General features: G+C 37.4%; 1 protein-coding gene across 8 annotated transcripts; it reads right to left on the bottom strand.

Annotated features, from left to right (window-relative positions):
* Positions 1 to 35: 35 nt before the first annotated feature.
* Positions 36 to 22,179, bottom strand: LOC106055184 (carbohydrate sulfotransferase 12-like). Of its 8 annotated transcripts, none has more exons than XM_056010513.1 (8): positions 21,982 to 22,179; positions 12,542 to 12,734; positions 11,649 to 11,722; positions 10,954 to 11,093; positions 4,531 to 4,574; positions 3,150 to 3,214; positions 2,160 to 2,330; positions 36 to 1,392 (listed from the first exon to the last, which is right to left on the bottom strand). In XM_056010513.1, exons 4-8 carry the CDS (start codon positions 11,063 to 11,065, stop codon positions 453 to 455), a joined length of 1,332 nt encoding a protein of 443 aa, XP_055866488.1. In that variant the 5' UTR covers positions 11,066 to 11,093; positions 11,649 to 11,722; positions 12,542 to 12,734; positions 21,982 to 22,179; the 3' UTR covers positions 36 to 452. The 8 variants fall into 8 exon arrangements, with proteins under 8 accessions (XP_055866488.1, XP_055866487.1, XP_055866489.1 ...); XM_056010512.1 differs by lacking the exon at positions 21,982 to 22,179 and adding an exon at positions 15,541 to 15,664; XM_056010514.1 differs by lacking the exon at positions 21,982 to 22,179 and adding an exon at positions 15,541 to 15,664 and having other exon boundaries at positions 12,542 to 12,718.
* Positions 22,180 to 22,302: the final 123 nt, after the last annotated feature.

Genomic DNA, 22,302 nt, shown 5'->3' with positions numbered 1-22,302 from the left:
GTTGCTACCTACAAACATTGAGCCGGACATAAATACACATCTACAATATTTTTTTTATTTTAAACAAAATTTATAATCTCAATAGACAATCCCTGGTCCTTGGGTAAACAAAAAAAAAAGGTTTGACAACCACTGGATTATACAACATACTAAGTCTAGTCCACAGGATTATATGTCTTTGGTCTAGACGTACTGTCAAAGATCCCAGCGAGCTGTCAGGATACTGAATAGATAAATAGTGCGTTTATTGTGTCTATGGGCAGAGTTATTCAACACAGCTCGTGTGTTCTTCCGTTGCGAAGACTGTAGGCTATTTCTCAAAAAGCTTTCGCTTATCTAACACAGGTATATCAGCCTATCTGGGAATGGAAACTTTTTTTTTTGTAAGTTATAATTAAGGGAATTGAATTTTGTTTTTACAGAAAGGTTATTTTTTAAATCCAGAAGACAGATTATAAAATAGATGTTAAATCCCACTTTTTTCGCCAATCAAATGCTCCCGTATGCTTCACTTCTGCTAATCTGGTTGGCGAAAGCTCTTCCGGTTGCGAGTTATAGTTAAAAAGTTTAAAATCCATGTCGTAAACTCGCCGAATGCTGTCGAACTGATTCTCCGCTAACGTACTGTATGCCTCAAGTAAAGCCTGGGACTTTTGGATGCTTAGTTCCGTGCGATTGGTGGAGGCTAGTACCGCCATTTTGAGCAGATCTGTTAACAACGCGCCGTTGATATCGCGAACGTTTTCAGGCGCCATCTGGGGGTCGATTCTCCAGCTGATGAACCCTCGTATCTGCAGCTTTCGCCAAATCCTGGCGATGACGTCATCTTTTGAGATACAGCCCAAAGACTTGTTCATCCAGGTCGGACTCATGGCGTCCAGAACCGAATCCTCCACTGCGTCTTTCGTGACATCGTCAGACATCCTGTCCAGGTGAAGGTCACTCTCGTTGATGTCGAGATGTCTCAAGAGCAGTCCCGTGTCTCGGGCGAAGGTCTCCATCTTGCCCACGATGGTGTAGTTTACGTAACAAGGAGAACACAGCCCGACTATTCTCATCAAGTGGTGGTCAAGCTGTCCGACCGGGCTCACGGACAGGCTGACGAACTCCCCGAAAGTGACGTCATCGCCGCAGGCGGGCTTGGCCTGGCCGCCTTTGGGCGTGCTGCGGAACTGCTGGATGGCTCTGACGCCCCAGATCCGCCAAAAGATTGGGTTCGGCGCCAAGAGTTTGTCCACATACGCCGAGAAGAGTCGGTTGAAAGGATCGCGGACGAAAAGAAGTTTGATTGACTTATGCAGAAGCTGGGCGAGTTGGTTCTTTGTCTCGTAGACTGACGTGTTAGTGTCGATGTGGGAATAGATGTGATGAGCACTTATATCAAACGGTGACCTGAGAGTATGCAAATAAAAAAAAAACAAGAAAAAAAACGTTTACCAAAAACAAAAATTATTTTTTAAGTGTAATTGTATCAATTAATTTGAATCAGTCTTATAATTATATTGGTAATAGATCTAGACTAACAGAAGGCAGGATAGCCGCTGGTCGCCCACTTTTGCGGTAAACGGGTGTATGCAAACGCGACATGAAGCTCTTCAAAATCACAAGCAGCTGGGGAAAAGTGGCACTGGATAGATCCACATGGAGAGCGAGCATAAAGGATGAGTCCTGGATTGCAGATGCCATACACAACAGAAGCAGAAAGAAGGGTGCAAAGGCAGCGGCGCCTGGTGATTACAGATGCCCAACCTGTGGCCACAGCTGTGTATCAAGGATTGGCCTCTTTAGTCACACAAAAAGTTGCAAAGGGAAAAGATTATCTCATGAGACTAAAATGCCACAGAGATCTCGAATAAAAATAATAAATCTTTGCAATAAGATATTTTTTTACCAATTGTTTTTGTTTAGCGCATGCTTTTATCTGCAAGCTCCCTAAGAGTCATCGGCTCATGATTTTTCCTCAGGGTTGACTCCCGAAGCCTTTCCAAAGGCAGCAAAGTTTTGAATTAAGAGTTTTCCTTCTCCTAGGAGGATAGTTAGCAAAGGGTAATGAGCCCCTCCTGCCCGAACAAATAATATCATGCTTCGAATCATTATGGGAATAGCATAAAAATCAAGAAGTGTATTTAAATCAGCTTCTATGTTAGACCCTGACTGACCTCATGGGATTAGTGTACTCCAGCTGGTGCAAGAAACGTCTCCAGAAGGTCGAGGCCACTTTCTCTACAGGGCAGTACAGGAAATTGTGCTTTCGGGAAACCAGCCACTTCGACGTCATTAGAGCCTCGGACATGTTAGGAAACAACTTGCATGTTGAGTCGATCTGAGCTCTAGTGATTTTGCATTAGAGACATTAATATTGATCATACAAACAACATTGTAACATCATACAAACACCGAAAGACATTATCAAATACATATACAAAGGAGCATTCATATTGATCATACAAATCCCAAGGATATTATCTGCCTTCAAACAATAAACAAAACACACACATACAGTTTATCTAAGAGAGAGAACCGCTAATTGACCTTCAGATGGCAAGATTTAGCTCCCGTTCTACTTTATAAAACAAAAATGATCAATTACTATTAATTAATTAACTAATGGATTGTTTTTTTAAATTGAATCTTATATCGTTATCGACAAGGAATAATTGTACGAAATTTCCATCCGAGAATGGGAAGTGGGAGAAGAAACGTGACGGAACGTGATAAGGGAAAAAAATCTGTGTATACATGTATTCCTCTTATTTTAATAACAAACAAAATAATTAATTACCGGTACCAATATTTATTTAGGTGACTGGTTAATTTTTTTTTTATTGATTCGTGTTTGATTATTATTTTTTTTATTGATTCGTGTTTTGTCAGGTACAATGAATAATTGTTCAAAGTGTCAACTTGATTTGAGCTTGGGAAATGGCAGAAAAAAATGTTGAAACCTTTTACCAGACAGACAGAGTGACAGACAGAGTGAGATGAAATGAGATGAAATAAACTTTTTGACAAGAAACATGATAGCAACATGCAAACACAAGGGGACAGTATCGGGAATAATACAAAACCAAGGGACATTATTGGTGATCCTGCTTCCACACCCTTCTCAATTCCAATTAATGTTGAACTTCTGCGCTATAGCTCCTTGCCTTCTGGTCAACATGTCCTCTCTGTTGTTTAGATCTCTGAGACTTCGGGTTCTGTCGCTAGTAATCTGTGGAGGGGAAAATGTATAGACATGAAAACAAAATTACTCAGTTCATAGCCTACCTCGTTAATAGCAAACGTTTGATTACTATTAGGGCTTAACATAGCCAGGTCGTTAGACCAGGCACATATCACGACTATACTTTGTAAATCTTTTGGAATTCTTTAAAAATTTTTTTTTTTTTTTTTTTTGGTATTTTGGTGCCTTGGTTTTTAAAAGTTAGACTTGCTCTGTCTGTCTGGTACAAATAAAAGTTAGACTTGCTCTGTCTGTCTGGTACAAATAAAAGTTAGACTTGCTCTGTCTGTCTGGTACAAACTTTCTACACGTTGTTTCTCCCAATTCCCATTCTTAGATCAAGTTGAAATTTTACATAATCATTTATAGTCGATCGGTCACTGTACTAGATATTTTCAAACGTTGATTTTTAAGCTACTAAAATGAAATAAATTCGACTCATTTCTCTGTAGATGTTTTGCATAGTTCTGAATCGCGCTGTTGTTACTCACTCCATTCTGTCTTTCTACCATCTGTCGTCATCCGAGAAAACTTCGATTCTAGATGTCGTCACCCGAGAAAACGTCGATTCTAGATGTCGTCATTTGAGAAAACTTCGATTCTAGATGTCGTCACCCGAGAAAACGTCGATTCTAGATGTCGTCATCAGAGAAAACTTCGATTCTAGATGTCGTCATCAGAGAAAACTACGATTCTAGATGTCGTCACCCGAGAAAACGTCGATTCTAGATGTCGTCATTTGAGAAAACTTCGATTCTAGATGTCGTCACCCGAGAAAACGTCGATTCTAGATGTCGTCATCAGAGAAAACTTCGATTCTAGATGTCGTCATCAGAGAAAACTTCGATTCTAGATGTCGTCATCAGAGACAACTTCGATTCTAGATGTCGTCAATGCCGAAAGATTTTAGGACTATTGTACACGTCCTTTTATGAAAGTCCATTTATCTAGATAGAAATTTGTCTTAGGGGCGCGGTGGCTGAGTGATTATGAGCTTGGCTTCCAAAACAGGGATCCTGGGTTCGAATCTCGTTGAAGACTGGGTTCTAAATTGCGTGATTTTTGTGGGACGCTCTGAGTCCACCCAACTCTATTCAGTGACTTAAGTTGGGGAAAGTAAAGGCTGGCCACATGACACCCTGCTCGTTAACAGTTGGCCAAAGATGACCTTAAATACATCTGCCCTATAGATCGCAAGATCTGAAAGGGAAAAATTTTGTTGACTTTGATGCCATTATTCATCAGGCCTCCGTTCATTAAACACATGACGTAATGATAAGCATCGAGACACACATTCCAGTTACCTTTCCTTGATATAATGGAATGGAGCCACTCCATACTTGAAACACTGTCGAGAAATAAAAATTCTATAAATTATTCACATAGTCTATATGTAATAAGTCTATGTAGGTATTTATGTATGCTTATAATACTCTGTATGTTATCTACTTCTAATAACAGAATGTAAGAACACTTGTCTATTAGTGAGCGCGTAAATGCTTAAGTACAAAAGAAAGAAAGAAAGATAGAGAGTGTGTGTGTGTGTGAGAGAGAAAGAGAGAGAGAGAGAGAGAGAGAGAGAGAGAGAGAGAGGAGTCATGCAGAAAGACTAAGTTTTAACCTGTAAAGAAAACAACAACAAAATATTTTCGGAATATTTTTTGCATTACAATAACAATTAGAAAAAAGCTACCATCCTACTTGTGTCAGTAAACCAGTTACCATCCTACTTGTGTCAGTAAACCAGCTACCATCCTACTTCTGTTAGTAAATCAGTTACCATCCTACTTGTGTCAGTAAACCAGCTACCATCCTACTTCTGTTAGTAAATCAGTTACCATCCTACTTGTGTCAGTAAACCAGCTACCATCCTACTTGTGTCAGTAAACCAGCTACCATCCTACTTGTGTCAGTAAACCAGCTACCATCCTACTTCTGTTAGTAAATCAGTTACCATCCTACTTGTGTCAGTAAATCAGTTACCATCCTACTTCTGTTAGTAAATCAGTTACCATCCTACTTGTGTCAGTAAACCAGCTACCATCCTACTTGTGTCAGTAAACCAGCTACCATCCTACTTGTGTCAGTAAACCAGCTACCATCCTACTTCTGTTAGTAAATCAGTTACCATCCTACTTGTGTCAGTAAATCAGTTACCATTATACTTCTGTTAGTAAATCAGTTACCATCCTACTTGTGTCAGTAAACCAGCTACCATCCTACTTCTGTTAGTAAATCAGTTACCATCCATCTTGTGTCAGTAAATCAGTTACCATTATACTTCTGTTAGTAAACCAGCTACCATCCTACTTGTGTTAGTAAACCAGCTACCATCCTACTTGTGTCAGTAAACCAGCTACCATCCTACTTGTGTCAGTAAACTAGCTACCATCCTACTTGTGTCAGTAAACCAGCTACCATCCTACTTGTGTCAGTAAACCAGCTACCATCCTACTTGTGTCAGTAAACCAGCTACTATCCTACTTCTGTTAGTAAATCAGTTAACATCCTACTTGTGTCAGTAAACCAGCTACCATCCTACTTGTGTCAGTAAACCAGCTACCATCCTACTTGTGTCAGTAAATCAGTTACCATCCTACTTGTGTCAGTAAATCAGTTACCATCCTACTTGTGTCAGTAAACCAGCTACCATCCTACTTGTGTCAGTAAATCAGTTACCATTATACTTCTGTTAGTAAACCAGCTACCATCCTACTTGTGTCAGTAAATCAGTTACCATCCTACGTGTGTCAGTAAACCAGTTACCATCCTACTTCTGTTAGTAAATCAGTTACCATCCTACTTGTGTCAGTAAACCAGCTACCATCCTACTTCTGTTAGTAAATCAGTTACCATCCTACTTGTGTCTGTAAACCAGCTACCATCCTACTTGTGTCAGTAAACCAGCTACCATCCTACTTGTGTCAGTAAACCAGCTACCATCCTACTTGTGTCAGTAAACCAGCTACCATCCTACTTCTGTTAGGAAACCAGCTACCATCCTACTTCTGTTAGGAAACCAGCTACCATCCTACTTCTGTTAGTAAACCAGTTACCATCCTACTTCTGTTTTAGTAAATCAGTTACCATCCTACTTGTGTCAGTAAACCAGCTACCATCCTACTTCTGTTAGTAAATCAGTTACCATCCTACTTGTGTCAGTAAACCAGCTACCATCCTACTTGTGTCAGTAAACCAGCTACCATCTACTTGTTTCAGTAAACCAGCTACCATCCTACTTGTGTCAGTAAACAAGCTAACATCCTACTTCTATTAGTAAACCAGCTACCATCCTACTTGTGTCAGTAAACCAGCTACCATCCTACTTGTGTCAGTAAATCAGTTACAATCCTTCTTGTGTCAGTAAACCAGCTACCAACCTACTTGTGTCAGTAAACCAGCTACCATCCTACTTGTGTCAGTAAACCAGCTACCATCCTACTTGTGTCAGTAAACCAGCTACCATCCTACTTCTGTTAGTAAATCAGCTACCATCCTACTTGTGTCAGTAAACCAGCTACCATCCTACTTGTGTCAGTAAACCAGCTACCATCCTACTTGTGTCAGTAAACCAGCTACCATCCTACTTGTGTCAGTAAACCAGCTACCATCCTACTTGTGTCAGTAAACCAGCTACTATCCTACTTCTGTTAGTAAATCAGTTAACATCCTACTTGTGTCAGTAAACCAGCTACCATCCTACTTGTGTCAGTAAACCAGCTACCATCCTACTTGTGTCAGTAAATCAGTTACCATCCTACTTGTGTCAGTAAACCAGCTACCATCCTATTTCTGTTAGTAAATCAGTTACCATCCTACTTGTGTCAGTAAACCAGCTACTATACTACTTCTGTTAGTAAATCAGTTACCATCCTACTTGTGTCAGTAAACCAGCTACCATCCTACTTGTGTCAGTAAACCAGCTACCATCCTACTTGTGTCAGTAAATCAGTTACCATCCTACTTGTGTTAGTAAACCAGCTATTATCCTACTTCCGTTATGGAGTCAGATATCACCTTACTAGTGTATTAAGCAGGCAATAGGTAAACTCGACCAGGAAACTGTGTCACAACACTATCTTGAGGATACTATGTTGAGGATACTATCTCAGGATACTATGTCAGGATACTATATCAGGATGCTATCTCATGATACTATGTCAGGATAATATATCAGGATACTATGTCAGACGGAAAGGATACTTAAATAGACCGCCGGCCTTGTCTGCATGAGATGCAGAAAATTATGCAGGTCGCTACTGGGTTTGTTCAGTCATGTGAAACACTGCACTCATCCTTAATCTTCGGAATCGAAAACGTGTCATTGCCATTGTCAGGAAACAATGTCAGGATAATATGTCATCATGACACTTAGTTTTTATGTCCCAATTAAAGCCCTTGGTAAACCTCCCATACTCTGTCTCCCTACTTTGTCATAACACGAGCCATATCATTTGTTTCAAGTTTATCTTGTATCCAACTACATAGCGCGGTATTCTGATACATAGATTTTAACCTCTCTCTTTGCACGATTCCTCCCCCCCCCTTTTTTTTTCCGAATCGACAATGGAATCGACTCTTTAAGAGTTCAATAATTTGTTTGGGGGAGAGGATAAAAAGTATCTAGATCTTGTTCTTCTTACAGATATTTATTAAGTACATTTAGGCCTACTATGTTATAACTATTATATTTTTAATGTATTGTACCGTTACTATAAAATATTAGTGTATAGATCTCTCAAGAAATACATGCACATACTAAATAACTAATACTATTACTATGTATTTATTTATCTAAAAAATAGTATTCTTTTGTGTAAAAATTACAAAAACACATAATATGTAAACATAGGCCTATATAAACCATTTTGAAAACAAAATGTATTAGTCTTTCCTCGTACTCTACAAAAACATTCTGGATTCAAACACTATCAAAATGAAATCTTATTCATCTTTTTTAAAGCTCAAACCAAATATCAAGGACACTTCCCATTAAATTGCAGTTCAAAAACCTCCCTTACATTTTGTCGAACACTGGGTGATGCTAGGGGACATTGGCTCCTTAGACTAGTCCATGTTTTTAAGTATGCTTATTCGGTCTTAGTTTGTTATGGGCAGTTGTGGTCCTTCTATCCAACGCCTCCCCAGGTGGCGGACAGGAAAATGCCCAATAGATATGGAGGCTGTGGGGAAAATCAAATACCAGAGGAGGACCAAAACCAGCTAAATTTTAGTCTTGGAGAGAAGATGGGTGCCACTATGACCTTTTAAATCCAATGGAAATCTATGACAAAGACGAAACCATTGAACACCAAGCCAGATCCAAGGCCCGAATTAGCAACGACTGCGCTTCCTGTTGAGGTGTCCCATGTATTTGGAAGCGAAAAGTATGCCAGCAAGACACACATTTCAACAAAAAAAAGCTATTGGAATAAAAAAGTGTGCGAAATCTCTATTATTGTGACAAACTAAAGGAACTTCCATACGTACTTCAACAGTATCAAGAGGGGAAGCTGGACAAGTTATGAAGAAACAACAAGAAGAATTTCACAAGATCTGGTACAGTAGCGAGGAAAAAAAACACAATCATCACGTGGTTAGTTTTAGAGTCCACATAGAGAAAGCTAATTGCATTATAAGTTGTCAACCTGTTAACATCAGGATAATCGCTGTTCAAGTCGGCGCTTGTCATCTCAATATAACAATTATTCTATTGTATGCCCCAACATCCAATTATAAAGACTAGGTAGTAGAGAGCTTCTACAATAAAACAGACATTTTAAAAAAGTTCCGGAAAAGGAAATCTTCATTATTATGGGATACTGGAAGGCCAGGATATGGAAGGATACGTTTGTGCAATGGGCAAGAAAGACTAGACGTTTAGGAGTAAGAGAAACTAACGACACAGGAATGAGGCTCTTAGAGTTTACGAGCAGCTAAGAACTCACTGTAGCTCTAACACCTTAGTTCCTGAACTTTTCCAGGGACTGACAAAGTCGGCGTCCATTATACAAGAATCACAAGCTTACGAACCCACGCTTCATATACGACGTTGAAAAATTCAAAGACCCAGACATTGCTGAATTGTTTGAGGTCACGGGAGGAGGGAAATTTGTAGTTCTCAACCTTGTACTTAAGGTTATTGACTCCCTTAAGGACACTATCAGAACAGTATTACACGAGTAAGCCTCTGAGGTATGAGGGAAACAGCGAAGGAAAATTAAGCCATGGGTCACAAATGACATCCTTGATTTCTGTGATGCAAAAAGAGAACTAAATAAAAAAAAGAAAATGAACTTCCTTGCTGGCAGAGGAATTCAGTTCAACCAACAAAGAAATACGCATGAATATGAAGAAGGCAAAGGAAAAATGGATCAGTGACCAGTGCAATATAGTCGATAATTTTCTGAAAGTTGGCAATAGCAAAAAGCATATGAAGCAAACGTTTAAAGTCAGAGGTAAATGAAGCAATGAGGTCACTTAAAGGTGGCAAGTCGCCTGGAATGGATAACATACCATCACACCTATTAACACATGGCGGCTCACATATAACTAAATGTTTTATAACAATCTGCCAGAAAATATGGGATGAAAAAAACATGGCTAAAATTATAAACCCTATTAATAGTTACTCCACTGACCAAGAAAGGAAACTTAAGGCAGCCAAATTATAGAATGAGCAAGATAATGCTCAAACATATTCTCAACAGACTCGAGCAAAAAGCTGCGTGGGTCCTTTCCGAACAACAGGCAGGCTTCAGCACAGGTAGAAGCACTGCTGAACAAATAGTCAACATTAAACTGTTCAATAAAAAATGCCTTCATCACCAAGAGAAACTGGGACACAACTTCATAGATTTTAAAAAAGGGTTTGGCATGATGGCATGTAGCAAGGAATGAGGGAGCTCAACATAGATTTCAAAAAAGGGTTTGGCATGATGGCATGTAGCAAGGGATGAGGGAGGTCAACATAGATTTCAAAAAAGGGTTTGGCATGATGGCATGTAGCAAGGGATGAGGGAGGTCAACATAGATTTCAAAAAAGGGTTTGGCATGATGGCATGTAGCAAGGGATGAGGGAGGTCAACATAGATTTCAAAAAAGGGTTTGGCATGATGGCATGTAGCAAGGAATGAGGGAGCTCAACATAGATTTCAAAAAAGGGTTTGGCATGATGGCATGTAGCAAGGGATGAGGGAGGTCAACATACATTTAAAAAAAAAAATACATCGATGTTATCAAAGTCTTATAGCTCCATACTTCTGAAGAACAAATTAGAGAAAGTTGTAGGACATCATTAGGAGTGCGGCAAGGATGCATTCTCTCCCCTGCTCTTTTTAACACATTTCTGCAGCATACTGTAAAGAAAACTCCAGAAGGCTTTATTCCTAACTCGACCATCAACGGGCGGCCAATATTCAATCTCAGGTTTGTAGATGCTATAGACTTATAGACTAATAGACTTATAGACTTAGACCTCATTGGAGAAAAATACAGATCAGGTACACGATCATTACCTGTTGATACCATTGACTGTGTCACTGTCGATGTCCATGTTAGTGTTGATCTTGGTGTTCTGTCGCTGTCTATGTTTACGTCGATGTCACATAATAACTTATATTGACTAGTGTCGAAACGGACGTGAATACTAAAGAAATACTAAAAGTATCACTGACCTAGAAATACTAAAAGTATCACTGACTTAGAAATACTAAAAGTATACTGACCTAGAAATACAAACAAGGTTGACGATGTTGCGAAGATGAATTTCTTGTACGACTTTGCCAGCAAAGGATGTTTGACCTTCGACCTCAGGAAGAGCTTATAAGATAACGTCATGCTTTGAGGTCAGTGCAGGCAAGTGTCTCTGTAATAGCAACATGTCATGCTATTTATTTTGTGTTAGTTACTCTTTCTCTTCCTCTCTCTCGATCTCTCTCTTTTAATCTCTTAAATTCAATCTTTATATAGAAAATAATTCTCTTATCTCTAACAATTTCTTTTCTCTCTTTCTCTTTATTCTCTCTCTCTAATTGTCCCTATTTGTAATTCTTTCTACATCTTTTTTCTCTCCCTTCATGTTTCTCGCTATTTCAATTTATAACTTTTCCCTATATTCATTATCCCTCTACACATTCTCTCAACTCCCTCTGTATTTTTCTCTCTTCTTTCCTCTCTCCCTCTCTCCCTTTCCTCTCCCCCTCTCACTATAGGCCTCGATGAAAAAGTCATGAAAAGATAACTCTTTTATTTCTGCAAGCTGGACTAGAGTTACCCCACGTAACAGAACGCGGCTCAGAAAAAAAAAATGGGGGGAGGGGGGGGAACAAGTAATCTTCTCTGTATTCACCCGTCACTAAATACTAATAGCGGCTAATGCTACGCCGCGGGTCGACTAGTAATTATAAATATAAAGACTTACATGACCATTTTGAGCACCGTCTTATGTAGAACTCATGAGCTGGGCTGTTGATTGTGCAAAGCTCACTGGGAAGACTTCCTCAAGAAACAAACAGAATGAGAAAAGTATAGACCATTATCAGTTTCATAATGGAAGAATTGATTTTAAAAAAAAAATGTGTTTATAAATGACTTGTTCATAAAAACATTTCATATCAAACCGAATTTACAGTCCAGGAAACATAAGGTCAAAGGGTGTGAGGCATAACCCGCTTGGCTACCTATCAAGAGGGGGTCGAGTTTGAGACCTGGCTCGAAGTGAGTTATGTTTGCTGAACGCAGCACGGAAACCTCCTCTTACATACACCCCTTACCCAGGGCCGGCCCTAACAATTTCGGGGCCCTATGCCAAACGGATTGCGCGGGACCCAGTATGGGTAGGCATAAGCATAATGTCAAATTAAGATTTTGTATTAGAAAATAAATTCGTCTTTGCAATAAATTTTTAATAAATGAAAGCTGGCAGTGCCTTTTTTTTTTAAATCGCACATAAGATTGGCACCTCAAATTGACAATTTTGTCTATTTTCCTGGATATTTTTATGAGTTTTCAGGAGATTTTTAATAATTCCATGAGATTTCCAGGAGGCCCTTGAAAATGAGGACGGCGCGGAAACCATGTTATTATATATAAGTTATAATGATTTAATTTAATAATTTAGGACCTGGATTTAGCGCGCGGCCTATGAAAGTACGGGGCCCACTGCGGCCGCATAGGTTGCATTGGCCTAAGGCCGGCCCTTTCCCTACCCCCACCCCATGTCCACAAAAGCGCACTGGGCAAGTTAAAAACATGAAAGATGGCGAAACAAAAGCAGTTTTTAAAAAAAAGGAAGGAGTTGGGAAGAGAACTCACCTAATTCTCGTTCTCAAACTTGTCCAGACTCCTAGTGAAAATGTATGTATTGAAAATAGACGCCACTGATACTATTTCGTAAGCTTACAATGTTCCTACTACATAATGCAGATTAGTTTCTCAACATGGAAGAGTAATTTTGCTTTTGAGTCCTAGAAAATAGAAGACTGGAAGTCTCTGTTGAAGACTTGAACTATAAATTAGCCATTTGAAAAAGAAAAAAAAGTCTACAACATGTACTGATTTTTCACCCAATTACAGTCGTATCGATTGCAACATTTGGTCACATGTGACCCACGTGCTAAGTCACTATAAGATCGTTAATAGTAGACATAGTATCTAGGGTTCAGTATCTACTTGTGAGAGTTAATTACGGTCTGCTGTCTGCAGTCCACCAAAGGCTAACGTTTTCTCTATAATCAGTCAGGAACTGAACTTGTACAGATTCACGCAACACAAGCCAAATTATATACGCTTACAGTGCCATGCGATACTAAGCTTAGGTACCAGGTTACTTAACTCTCGCATTCATGACTGGTTAATTATAACCAATAGAAATCTCTGAGACAAGCATCGTGCTCAGAATGAAGATCCGCCAATTTTTCAAAGCAAGAGACAATGGGGATAAAATGATTCTCAGTATCAAGAAAGTATTGATGTGTCTTTCCTGAAACGGTATGAGATTAGCCTTGTAACATGAGAGAGATTCCCAAACATTTAATTCTTGACACGTGTCCTTAAAACCCTCCAATCAGTTTAAAAACCTTTTCACCGTATAGGAATCGTATAGTGTCCCTTTCAGACCTTTGCAATGTATAGCAATCTATAGATGATGTAAAGGTCATCTGTTTCTGAGGGTGTTATGTGGCTAGCACAGTTTTCCCCAATTAGTATCAGGTACCCAAAAGAGTTGGATGAATTCAGGGGCGCCCTAAATATCATTGTCACTATGCTCCTTCCCCTATCGTGTAGGAAACGCCCCTAAATTTCTCATTGTCAAAGTTATTCCAATCTCGACCGCGTGTACAACCCGTCAAAATAATGCCAGTTAAAAAAAAAACACATAGAATACATTTAAGAATAGGTGTAGGGGAGAGTGAATTTACTCTTTCTTTAGACTTGTTTAGAGAAGCACATAAATATTCTCCCTTGAATGTAATCAAAATTTAATAGCAAAAAATCAAAATGGTTTTCAAGATTTATGTTGAGCTATCTATGGGTTTGCAATGCAACGGAATGTAATTGCAACATTCATTGATAATATTAATATATTTTTTTTAAAAAAGCAAAAAAAAAAAAAAATTGTGGACATTCAAGGTAAACTTTCAATTCTAAGAATTGGCAAGGACGCTGTTTTAAATGTTCACTGCTTCCAACCTAATAATAACAACCAATTTTTTTTTTCTTTAAAGGTTATTAAATTTAAAGAATTGCAAGGTTGTCGCTACATCAGAAATAAGCTCTCTTATATCTGTATAAAACAAATTAATTGATTATCAATAATTGATTAACTAATTGGTTACTTTTTTTTTATTGATTCATATATGATTCACTCCATATGAATTTTTTAAAAAGGGAAATAACTCCACATACACAGCAACATATCTCGATAAGTCGCATCGCATTTAATTCCCTTGTTTGAAATCAAACTAAATATTTAATTAACAATAATTAATAAACTAATTTCACGTTTTGTTGGGTACTATTGTTGTACCAGGCAGACGGAGTAAGTGAATAAAAGCTTTTCAAAGTATAAAAAGAAATTAATTTACATTTGGCTAGAAAACAAGTAAATATTTCTCTTATATTTCTACGTCTTCGGGTATTTCCGTTTGTAGGCGTTCCTCGTCAACTCGTGGAAACTAAAACCTAAGACACTGGCTCAAAACTCAAAAAACCTGGGTGGACACGGATCTCGAAAACGGCTCTAACGATTTTCCTAGAAATTTGACAGATGATGTATATAGTTGGGAAAAGAAATACAGTAAAAACATGACTTTCTTATTAACTGTTGAATAATAATAAGGCCTACGTGCGAATATACTGATAATAGAGGTTGGCCTACGATAAACCAAATCTCTTTTAACCTTTCTCTTCTTACTGTTACAACAGTATAGAGCTAGTCCTAACTTTGTTAAGTTTGCGAAAAGGAAATTAATCTTAAAAGTATTTGCCTTGCCATCCACAAAAGTGAACGGCATTATAGATTTTACCATAATATATATCTTGCATATTATATGTTATATAGGTTAGGTTTTAACACAAAAAAAAAACAACTTATTTCTTATAACTACTTTACAAAACAACACACTGTTTCAGGCTATTTCTTGTGTAGTGTTACGAGATTGGCGTGTCCAGTCTAGATAGGCTATTTAGAGATTTATAGTATAGGAATGTCTGTGGTTAGAAGTGCATAGAGTTTCGTTTGAAAAAAATTGTTTGGTCTTTACAGTCTCCACGGGAATTAGGCCTACTGCATTCCTCACTAATCTTCGGACTCGAAGACAAGCCTTATTATTATTTTAATTCACTAAAAAAAACTTCCCAAGACTCTATGTCCCATAATTTTCTTTCAGTCGATATACAAAAAGTTCCATTTGAAGTAAATATATCTGTTTCTATTATTTCATATTCATTTAAGCAAGACACGCTGATATCGAAGTATTAACTCTTTCTCTCTTAAATTAACAATACTAACATTTGTTGCCCTCATTTAACTAAATTAAGATTTGGTTTTATAAACTTTAATTTGTGTTATATAAAAGAGCTTTCATTCTCCTATAACCCTATACCAAAAGTAACGTTTTCTGATTACAAACAAAAATGTTATTAAAATTTTAATCATTACAGGGTAGAATGTACAAACGTGAAAAATAAACAATTCTGTTAGAACGTGGAAAATAGTTACGGAGATAAAGAGTTAAACTTTATCATTATTGTGTGTATCTTCATTGATGAAAAACATTGAGATAGTAGACCTATAGCTACGATTTTATTACCTGGAACTGCTTGAGTGACGATTATCAGCGAGCTTCGGGTCTAGCCATTGAGATATTTGAGTAAAAATATCCAAGGAACTGTTTGAAATCTAGGTGGTGTTTTTTTCTCTCACTACACGTTGTACTTTTGTGTTCATGATAGCGAGTCTCAAACTGTTATATACATTTTTATAATACCAATATTGTGTACGTGGCGGAGGAGCTATGAGCGTAATGCAAGGCCGGGTAAAGGGAGCAAAGACAGAAATAAATGTGTTCGTTTTCTTCGTAATTATCTTGAGTATCAGACACTTGGAACTCCAGCCTCGCCTCCATTAAGGCTTTCTTCAATTCCGTCAAGTGCAATGGACTCGGTCCTTAGGCATTGGGCTCAATAAGATATGAACTATTCGTTAACTTAAAGATCCAGAGGCGTAACAAAGAGGGTGATGCTCTGCTAAAACAAGAATAACGTATAGATCTAATATGTACAAGACAATATCTCTTTTATACAACTTATAGAGAATTGTTTGTCTCTTAATAACTAATGAATTTTAGATTAAAAAAACAATGGAACATTTTTTTACCCCGCTCCCCTCTGGTTAGGTGAATGTATAAATCTACTAAACTTTATAATATTCCAATGATTGGTTTTTACATGTTAACTTAGAAGACGATGCGCACATTTTTCCTGGACATTAATTTATTAAACTCATCAACAAAAGCGGAAATACCCGAAGACTGTTCAAGATAAATATTTTCTTGTTCTCAAGCCAAATTTCAATTTATTTTTTTTAACTTTTAAATAATTCTTTTCCCAACGATATACAACAACCGTCAGATTTGTAGGCAAATCTTCTGTCAAATTTGTAGGCAAATCTTTAAAGCCGCATTCGAGAATCGAGTCCACCCACCCAGAAGTTTCCAGGTTTTTGTTTCCAACGCGTGTATGAATTAAATAAAGTTATTCTAGAAAGTACAGTATGTATTGTTTTTAACAACCTTCAAAAAATGTCCGTTAAAGTGGTTAGGGGTGGTTAGGGGTGGTTAACACATCTTGGTATTTGGAGAAGTTAAATCTGATGACCCACAACCTGAATGTTTGCCGGAGATCCTGGTTTTGGTGGAAAAAGTAACAGAATTCCTCTTTTCGAAATAGTTTAAAAATAAGAGGCGTAGCTATTGTGGGGGAGGGAAGGAGACAAATTGAAAATCCCCCCGGCCTCCCACGCAAAATGCAGGGGCCCCAAAAGAGGTCAAGCCCCCAGGGCCTCCAAACGATGGCAAATTTCTAGCTACGCCGCTGTTTAAATTGCTTGTTTGTCAAATGTTTGTCAAATGTTTTACATGTTTCGAATGTTTTTTCAAAGTTGAAACCTCCCGCAGGACGACGGGGGAATGGGAGCGGGCAGGGTTTGAACCCCGGGACAATCGATAGGTCCGAACGACAGTCCAGTGCTCAAACCAAACAACCAGGCAGCTACCAGGCAGATAAATTGAATCCTTCAATGTATTATGAGAGGACCCGCCTTGACTTGACTGAGATGCCTTGCTTCATTGTAATATTTATTGAAACTCACTCTCCTGTGCCAAAAGAAGAGGGAGGGGGGACAAGTGTAATGGTCGATACAAAACATTTCAAACGTGTGTTTACCAATCTTATTTCAATAAAAGAATGGCTAAAGGTGAAAAAAAAATAGAGGCATCTCGTGGCCCGCACACACAAATAGCAATAGACCGACATGTTCATAGAATTTATGCTTGTATTGATCTGTTGTATAGTCTTCTCCTTACACTAAGTCTGACATAACCATCTCAATAACTCTAAATTATCACCCTCCTTCCCCCCCCCCACACAAATAGTATAACAAAAAAACAAGATTATGTATATAGATAACTGATCCTGACCAAATGAACCAGTCTCACATTATTACTTGCTTCATTCTTTCATTCCGGGGTTCCCTAACTGTGTTCTGTGGGGATAGAATATGCGTTTCGAAAAAACAAAATCTGGTACAATTGAATATATAACAAAGTAAAGGAGGTGCGGGTGCTGAGCGGTACAGGTCCCGAGTTGGGGTTGGGAATCGGGATCCTTGGCCGCCTCTGAGTCCACCCAGCCCTAATGGGTACCTGACATTAGTTGGGTCAAAGTAAAAGCGGTTTGTCATTGTGCTGGCCACATAACACCCTCACCGTAGGCCACAGGAACAGACGACCTTAACATCATCTTCCCCGGTCTGAAATGGGAACTTTACTTTTTTTTTTAAAGGCGGAAATAAATAACAATTTTATTGGTAGAGGAAAACAAACAATTCTATGTAATATATATATATATATATATATATATATATATATATATATATATATATATATATATATATATACATACACAAAGAAAACAACAAAAAAGCTTATCGAAAAATCACTGCCAAATATCTCAATACTGCAGGAATGAGTTCCCTTTTTCTATGAATGAATTACCACTGATTAATTAATTGATTCGTGTATTTTCATTGAATAAGTATAATTATGCAAAGTTTCAACTTCATCCGAGAATGGAACGCAGGAGGAAAGACGTTTATAATATTTGTACCAATTAGACGGAGTGAGTAAACTTATTATAAGCTTTGTAAAATCATAATTATGAGCTATCCGTTGGCCGAAACGTAAGCTGTGGCATCTGGAATACATCAGAAATAAAGCAACAGCATTGATTGCATCATGGTTTTATGCAAAAACAAATACACCAGAATATACTTCTAGTTATAAAAGCTATTTAAAAACCATGTACGTTAAGCGAAACTATACCATAGACCTCTTGTATTTTTATATATATATATTATATATATATATATATATATATGTATATGGGGATGGCCACATGACACCCTCACCCTCATTAACCGACCGTAGGTCCTGTAGCAGGTGGCCCCTATATATATATGTATGTATTGCTCCTCCTTCATGATCGAAGATGGGAACATTTCTCTTTTCCTATAACCACGAAGATGAGAACATTTCTCTTTTCCTATAACCACGAAGATGAGAACATTTCTCTTTTCCTATAAACACGAAGATGGGAACATTTCTCTTTTCCTATAAACACGAAGATGAGAACATTTCTCTTTTCCTATAACCACGAAGATGAGAACATTTCTCTTTTCCTATAAACACGAAGATGGGAACATTTCTCTTTTCCTATAAACACGAAGATGAGAACATTTCTCTTTTCCTATAAACACGAAGATGGGAACATTTCTCTTTTCCTATAAACACGAAGATGAGAACATTTCTCTTTTCCTATAAACACGAAGATGAGAACATTTCTCTTTTCCTATAAACATGAAGATGAGAACATTTCTCTTTTCCTATAAACACGAAGATGAGAACATTTCTCTTTTCCTATAAACACGAAGATGAGAACATTTCTCTTTTCCTATAAACACGAAGATGAGAACATTTCTCTTTTCCTATAAACACGAAGATGGCTGTAAAGTTAAATCCTCGCTTTAAAAAAGCTGCATACGTTTGTGCATGGGTGGGTTTGGTCAGCTGCAGATAGACTTGCTTCTTCTTGTTTCAGCCTTTTTGTTGGCTCGGCGCTCGTTCACGCTGTCGTATCTCTCCTTGCTTCGTATCACGTGACTCGGACACTCACGGCTTCACGCCACGAGGAGTACATAAGTAGAAGAAATATATATTTATTTATTGACCTAAACTTAAAGCTCCTGTTTCCTACCCCCAAGCAACAAAGCACTTGCCTACCACGCCCCATATCGCGTAGTTAATAAACGACGTGGGACAGATCATTAGCAGCGTTGGAAAAAAGATCCGAACTCAAAACCACCGACCACGGGAATAGTGCGTACGTAATCCTACCGCATCACACACATTGGTTCCATGACCAGGTCATTGTCACCTTGAAACAAGCAATGCAGGCAAGCGTGACAATCCGTGCAGAAATACCACCTACTTGTACCCCGCGACATCACGACGTGACTAGAGCGCATCGATACAAATCTAATTGTATATTTGGTTATGAAATTAGGGACTAGACTAGACTAGAAGAACGGTCCAGTATGTTAGTGATATGTTCCCTGATGGTCTGACGTCATTTAAACTATCACTTGCTTGTTGAATTAGGATGCACTAAAATGTTCTGTTTACATGTTGGAGACAGACAGACAGACAGACAGACAGACAGATATATATATATATATATAGATAGATAGATAGATAGATAGATAGATAGATAGATAGATAGATAGATAGATAGATAGATAGATAGATAGATAGATAGATAGATAGATGGATGGACGGACGGACAGACAGACAGATAGACAGATAGATACATACATACATTCAGACAGACAGATACATACATACATACATACATACATACATACATACATACATACATACATACATACATATTCACATAGATAGATAGATAGATAGATAGATAGATAGATAGATAGATAGATAGATAGATAGATAGATAGATAGATAGATAGATAGATAGATAGATAGATAGATAGATAGATAGAGATAGATAGATAGATTAAAGAGAGAGAGAGAGAGAGAGATTGTTGTAACTTTATGGAAAGCATCTCAACTTCAAGAGAAGGCCGACACTATTTACATAGAGGAAGTGACGTTCAAACACACGCAACAATATTATTGGTTGAAACCTATGGTTGAAACGGGACAGAAAGTCACTCATGTCACGTTTCTCTGTCTATGGGAACTGAGCGGGTTTTTTAAAAGTCAAACAAGCTTTTGACATGCTGTATAAACCTTGACGGATGCATTACCAGTGGTCGAGACAAAAGAAATGTACTGGCTTATCTCACTATCAGCTTGTGAGACTAAACATGTGCACAGATATAGATAGGTTATAGATATATAAGATATAGATATACACGATAAAGATATACAAGATATAGAGGTAATGGATATAGATATAAAAGATATATATATATATATATGGGACATAGATATACTGGATATAGATATACAAGATAGAGATATACTGGACATAGATTAATCATAGATATAAAGATATAGATATACGAGATATAGATATGCAAGCTACAGAGATATAAAAAAAATGAAACCAAAAACAATTAGCTAACATAAAGAGAGAGAGAGAGAGAGAGAGAGAGAGAGAGAGAGAGAGAATAAGACTGGGGGGTAGAGAGACAGAGAGACTATGAAAGAAACAAAGAGACAGACAGAGAGAAGGGGGGGGGGCGTGGAAAGAAAAAAAAGATAAAAGAAAGTTTTTAATGAATCAACATCACACTCATGTCAATAATTTAGTAACAAATCTTACTATTTTGCTGTTCGGTGTATGTTGGTTTTATTGGTGATGTTTGTACAAAGCTTCTATCAACTCCCTCTGTCTGTCTGTCTGGTACAAAGTCTGTGCACGTTAGTTCTCCTACACCCAGTCTCGGATCAAACTGAAACTTCGCACAATTATTCACTGACATAGACAAACCATGAATCAATACAAAAAAAAAGTAAACAATTAAATAATTAATTACTTGTACAAGTGAAACTCTCCTATTTCAAAAATATAGTATTTCACATAAATGGCTAAATTTGTTGGGTTTAGTTTCCCTAAAATAAATGTTAACGCTATTTCTCCCTCACGCATTCTCCGATCAACTTGATACTTTAAACACTTATTTATTGTACCTAACAAAACATGAATCATGAATAAACAAAAGTACTAAATCAGTCAATTATTGGTAAGGGAAATAACTTGTTTCACATTTATTTTGCAAATGCATTTTATAAAGAAAAAATATATTAGATTATTAGAATAGTGGGCCTACTGTTTACAGATAAATTGGAGAGAGTTACAAAACTAATAACTTAGACAACTCTGGTATATATTTCCACTTATTAAAAAAAAAATCCATCTAAGAAAACAATATCAGTACACATTTCTTAAATCCGTTTTGTGAGTGTGAGTTTTGTAATGTGTTTGTACAGTTTGTTGGAGGTTTGCAGATGCTTTACAAATAATAAAACCACAGAACCATCGAGTAGATAGTAAAATCTTTTTAATTTTTGTTTTTTCATTTGCTTAACTCCCTAAGCCATATTGTGTTGCCATTGAAATAAAACATCAGTAAAAAGATTTCAGTAAAAATACTGATTCTGAAATTTAGCATAATTATATTTTTATTGGACTATTCCTCGTTGGTACCAGAGCCTGCTTGAGGCAAAGTCAAACTAGGCAGCCGCTTAGGGCCTCCGATGGGGCTTAAAAAAATATTATTTTTTAAGTAAAAAAAATGCAAAAAAAAAATGGATCAAATCTCAAACATAGCAAACCTCTATGGCTCTATCCCTAGCTCTTATAATTCTCTACTATGATTCAGGGCTTATTCCTAAATGTTTAAATCTACAAGTTAGACTACATATAATACATATTCATATACGTACAAGATCATATTTTCTTCCTTGTTGGGAAATGTCGAAACGTAATTTCTAACCTATTAATCCTATGTCTTGGTGGTACAAATGGTGCTATCGGCGTTACATGAATGTAACTTATTCCTAGTAATGAAGTATGTTTTTAGTCAATTGCATATTTTTCGGGTTTAATTTTTTGTTTTTCTATTTCTTTGGAAGTAACTTATTCATTTCACCTAGGGCCTCCATTTAACTAAGGTGCTTAATGGTGGCACCCATATATTGTCATTCTAAAAAAAAAGCAAGGTGTTCCATGGTCAATTAATGAATTAGTTCCACGTGAAGTAGGCA

Source organism: Biomphalaria glabrata, chromosome 14 (assembly GCF_947242115.1).
Source record: "Biomphalaria glabrata chromosome 14, xgBioGlab47.1, whole genome shotgun sequence".
NCBI classification, from domain to species: domain Eukaryota; kingdom Metazoa; phylum Mollusca; class Gastropoda; family Planorbidae; genus Biomphalaria; species Biomphalaria glabrata.
The sequence above is the reverse complement of the archived record's forward strand: the minus strand, read 5'-3'. Positions and strand labels throughout refer to the sequence as shown.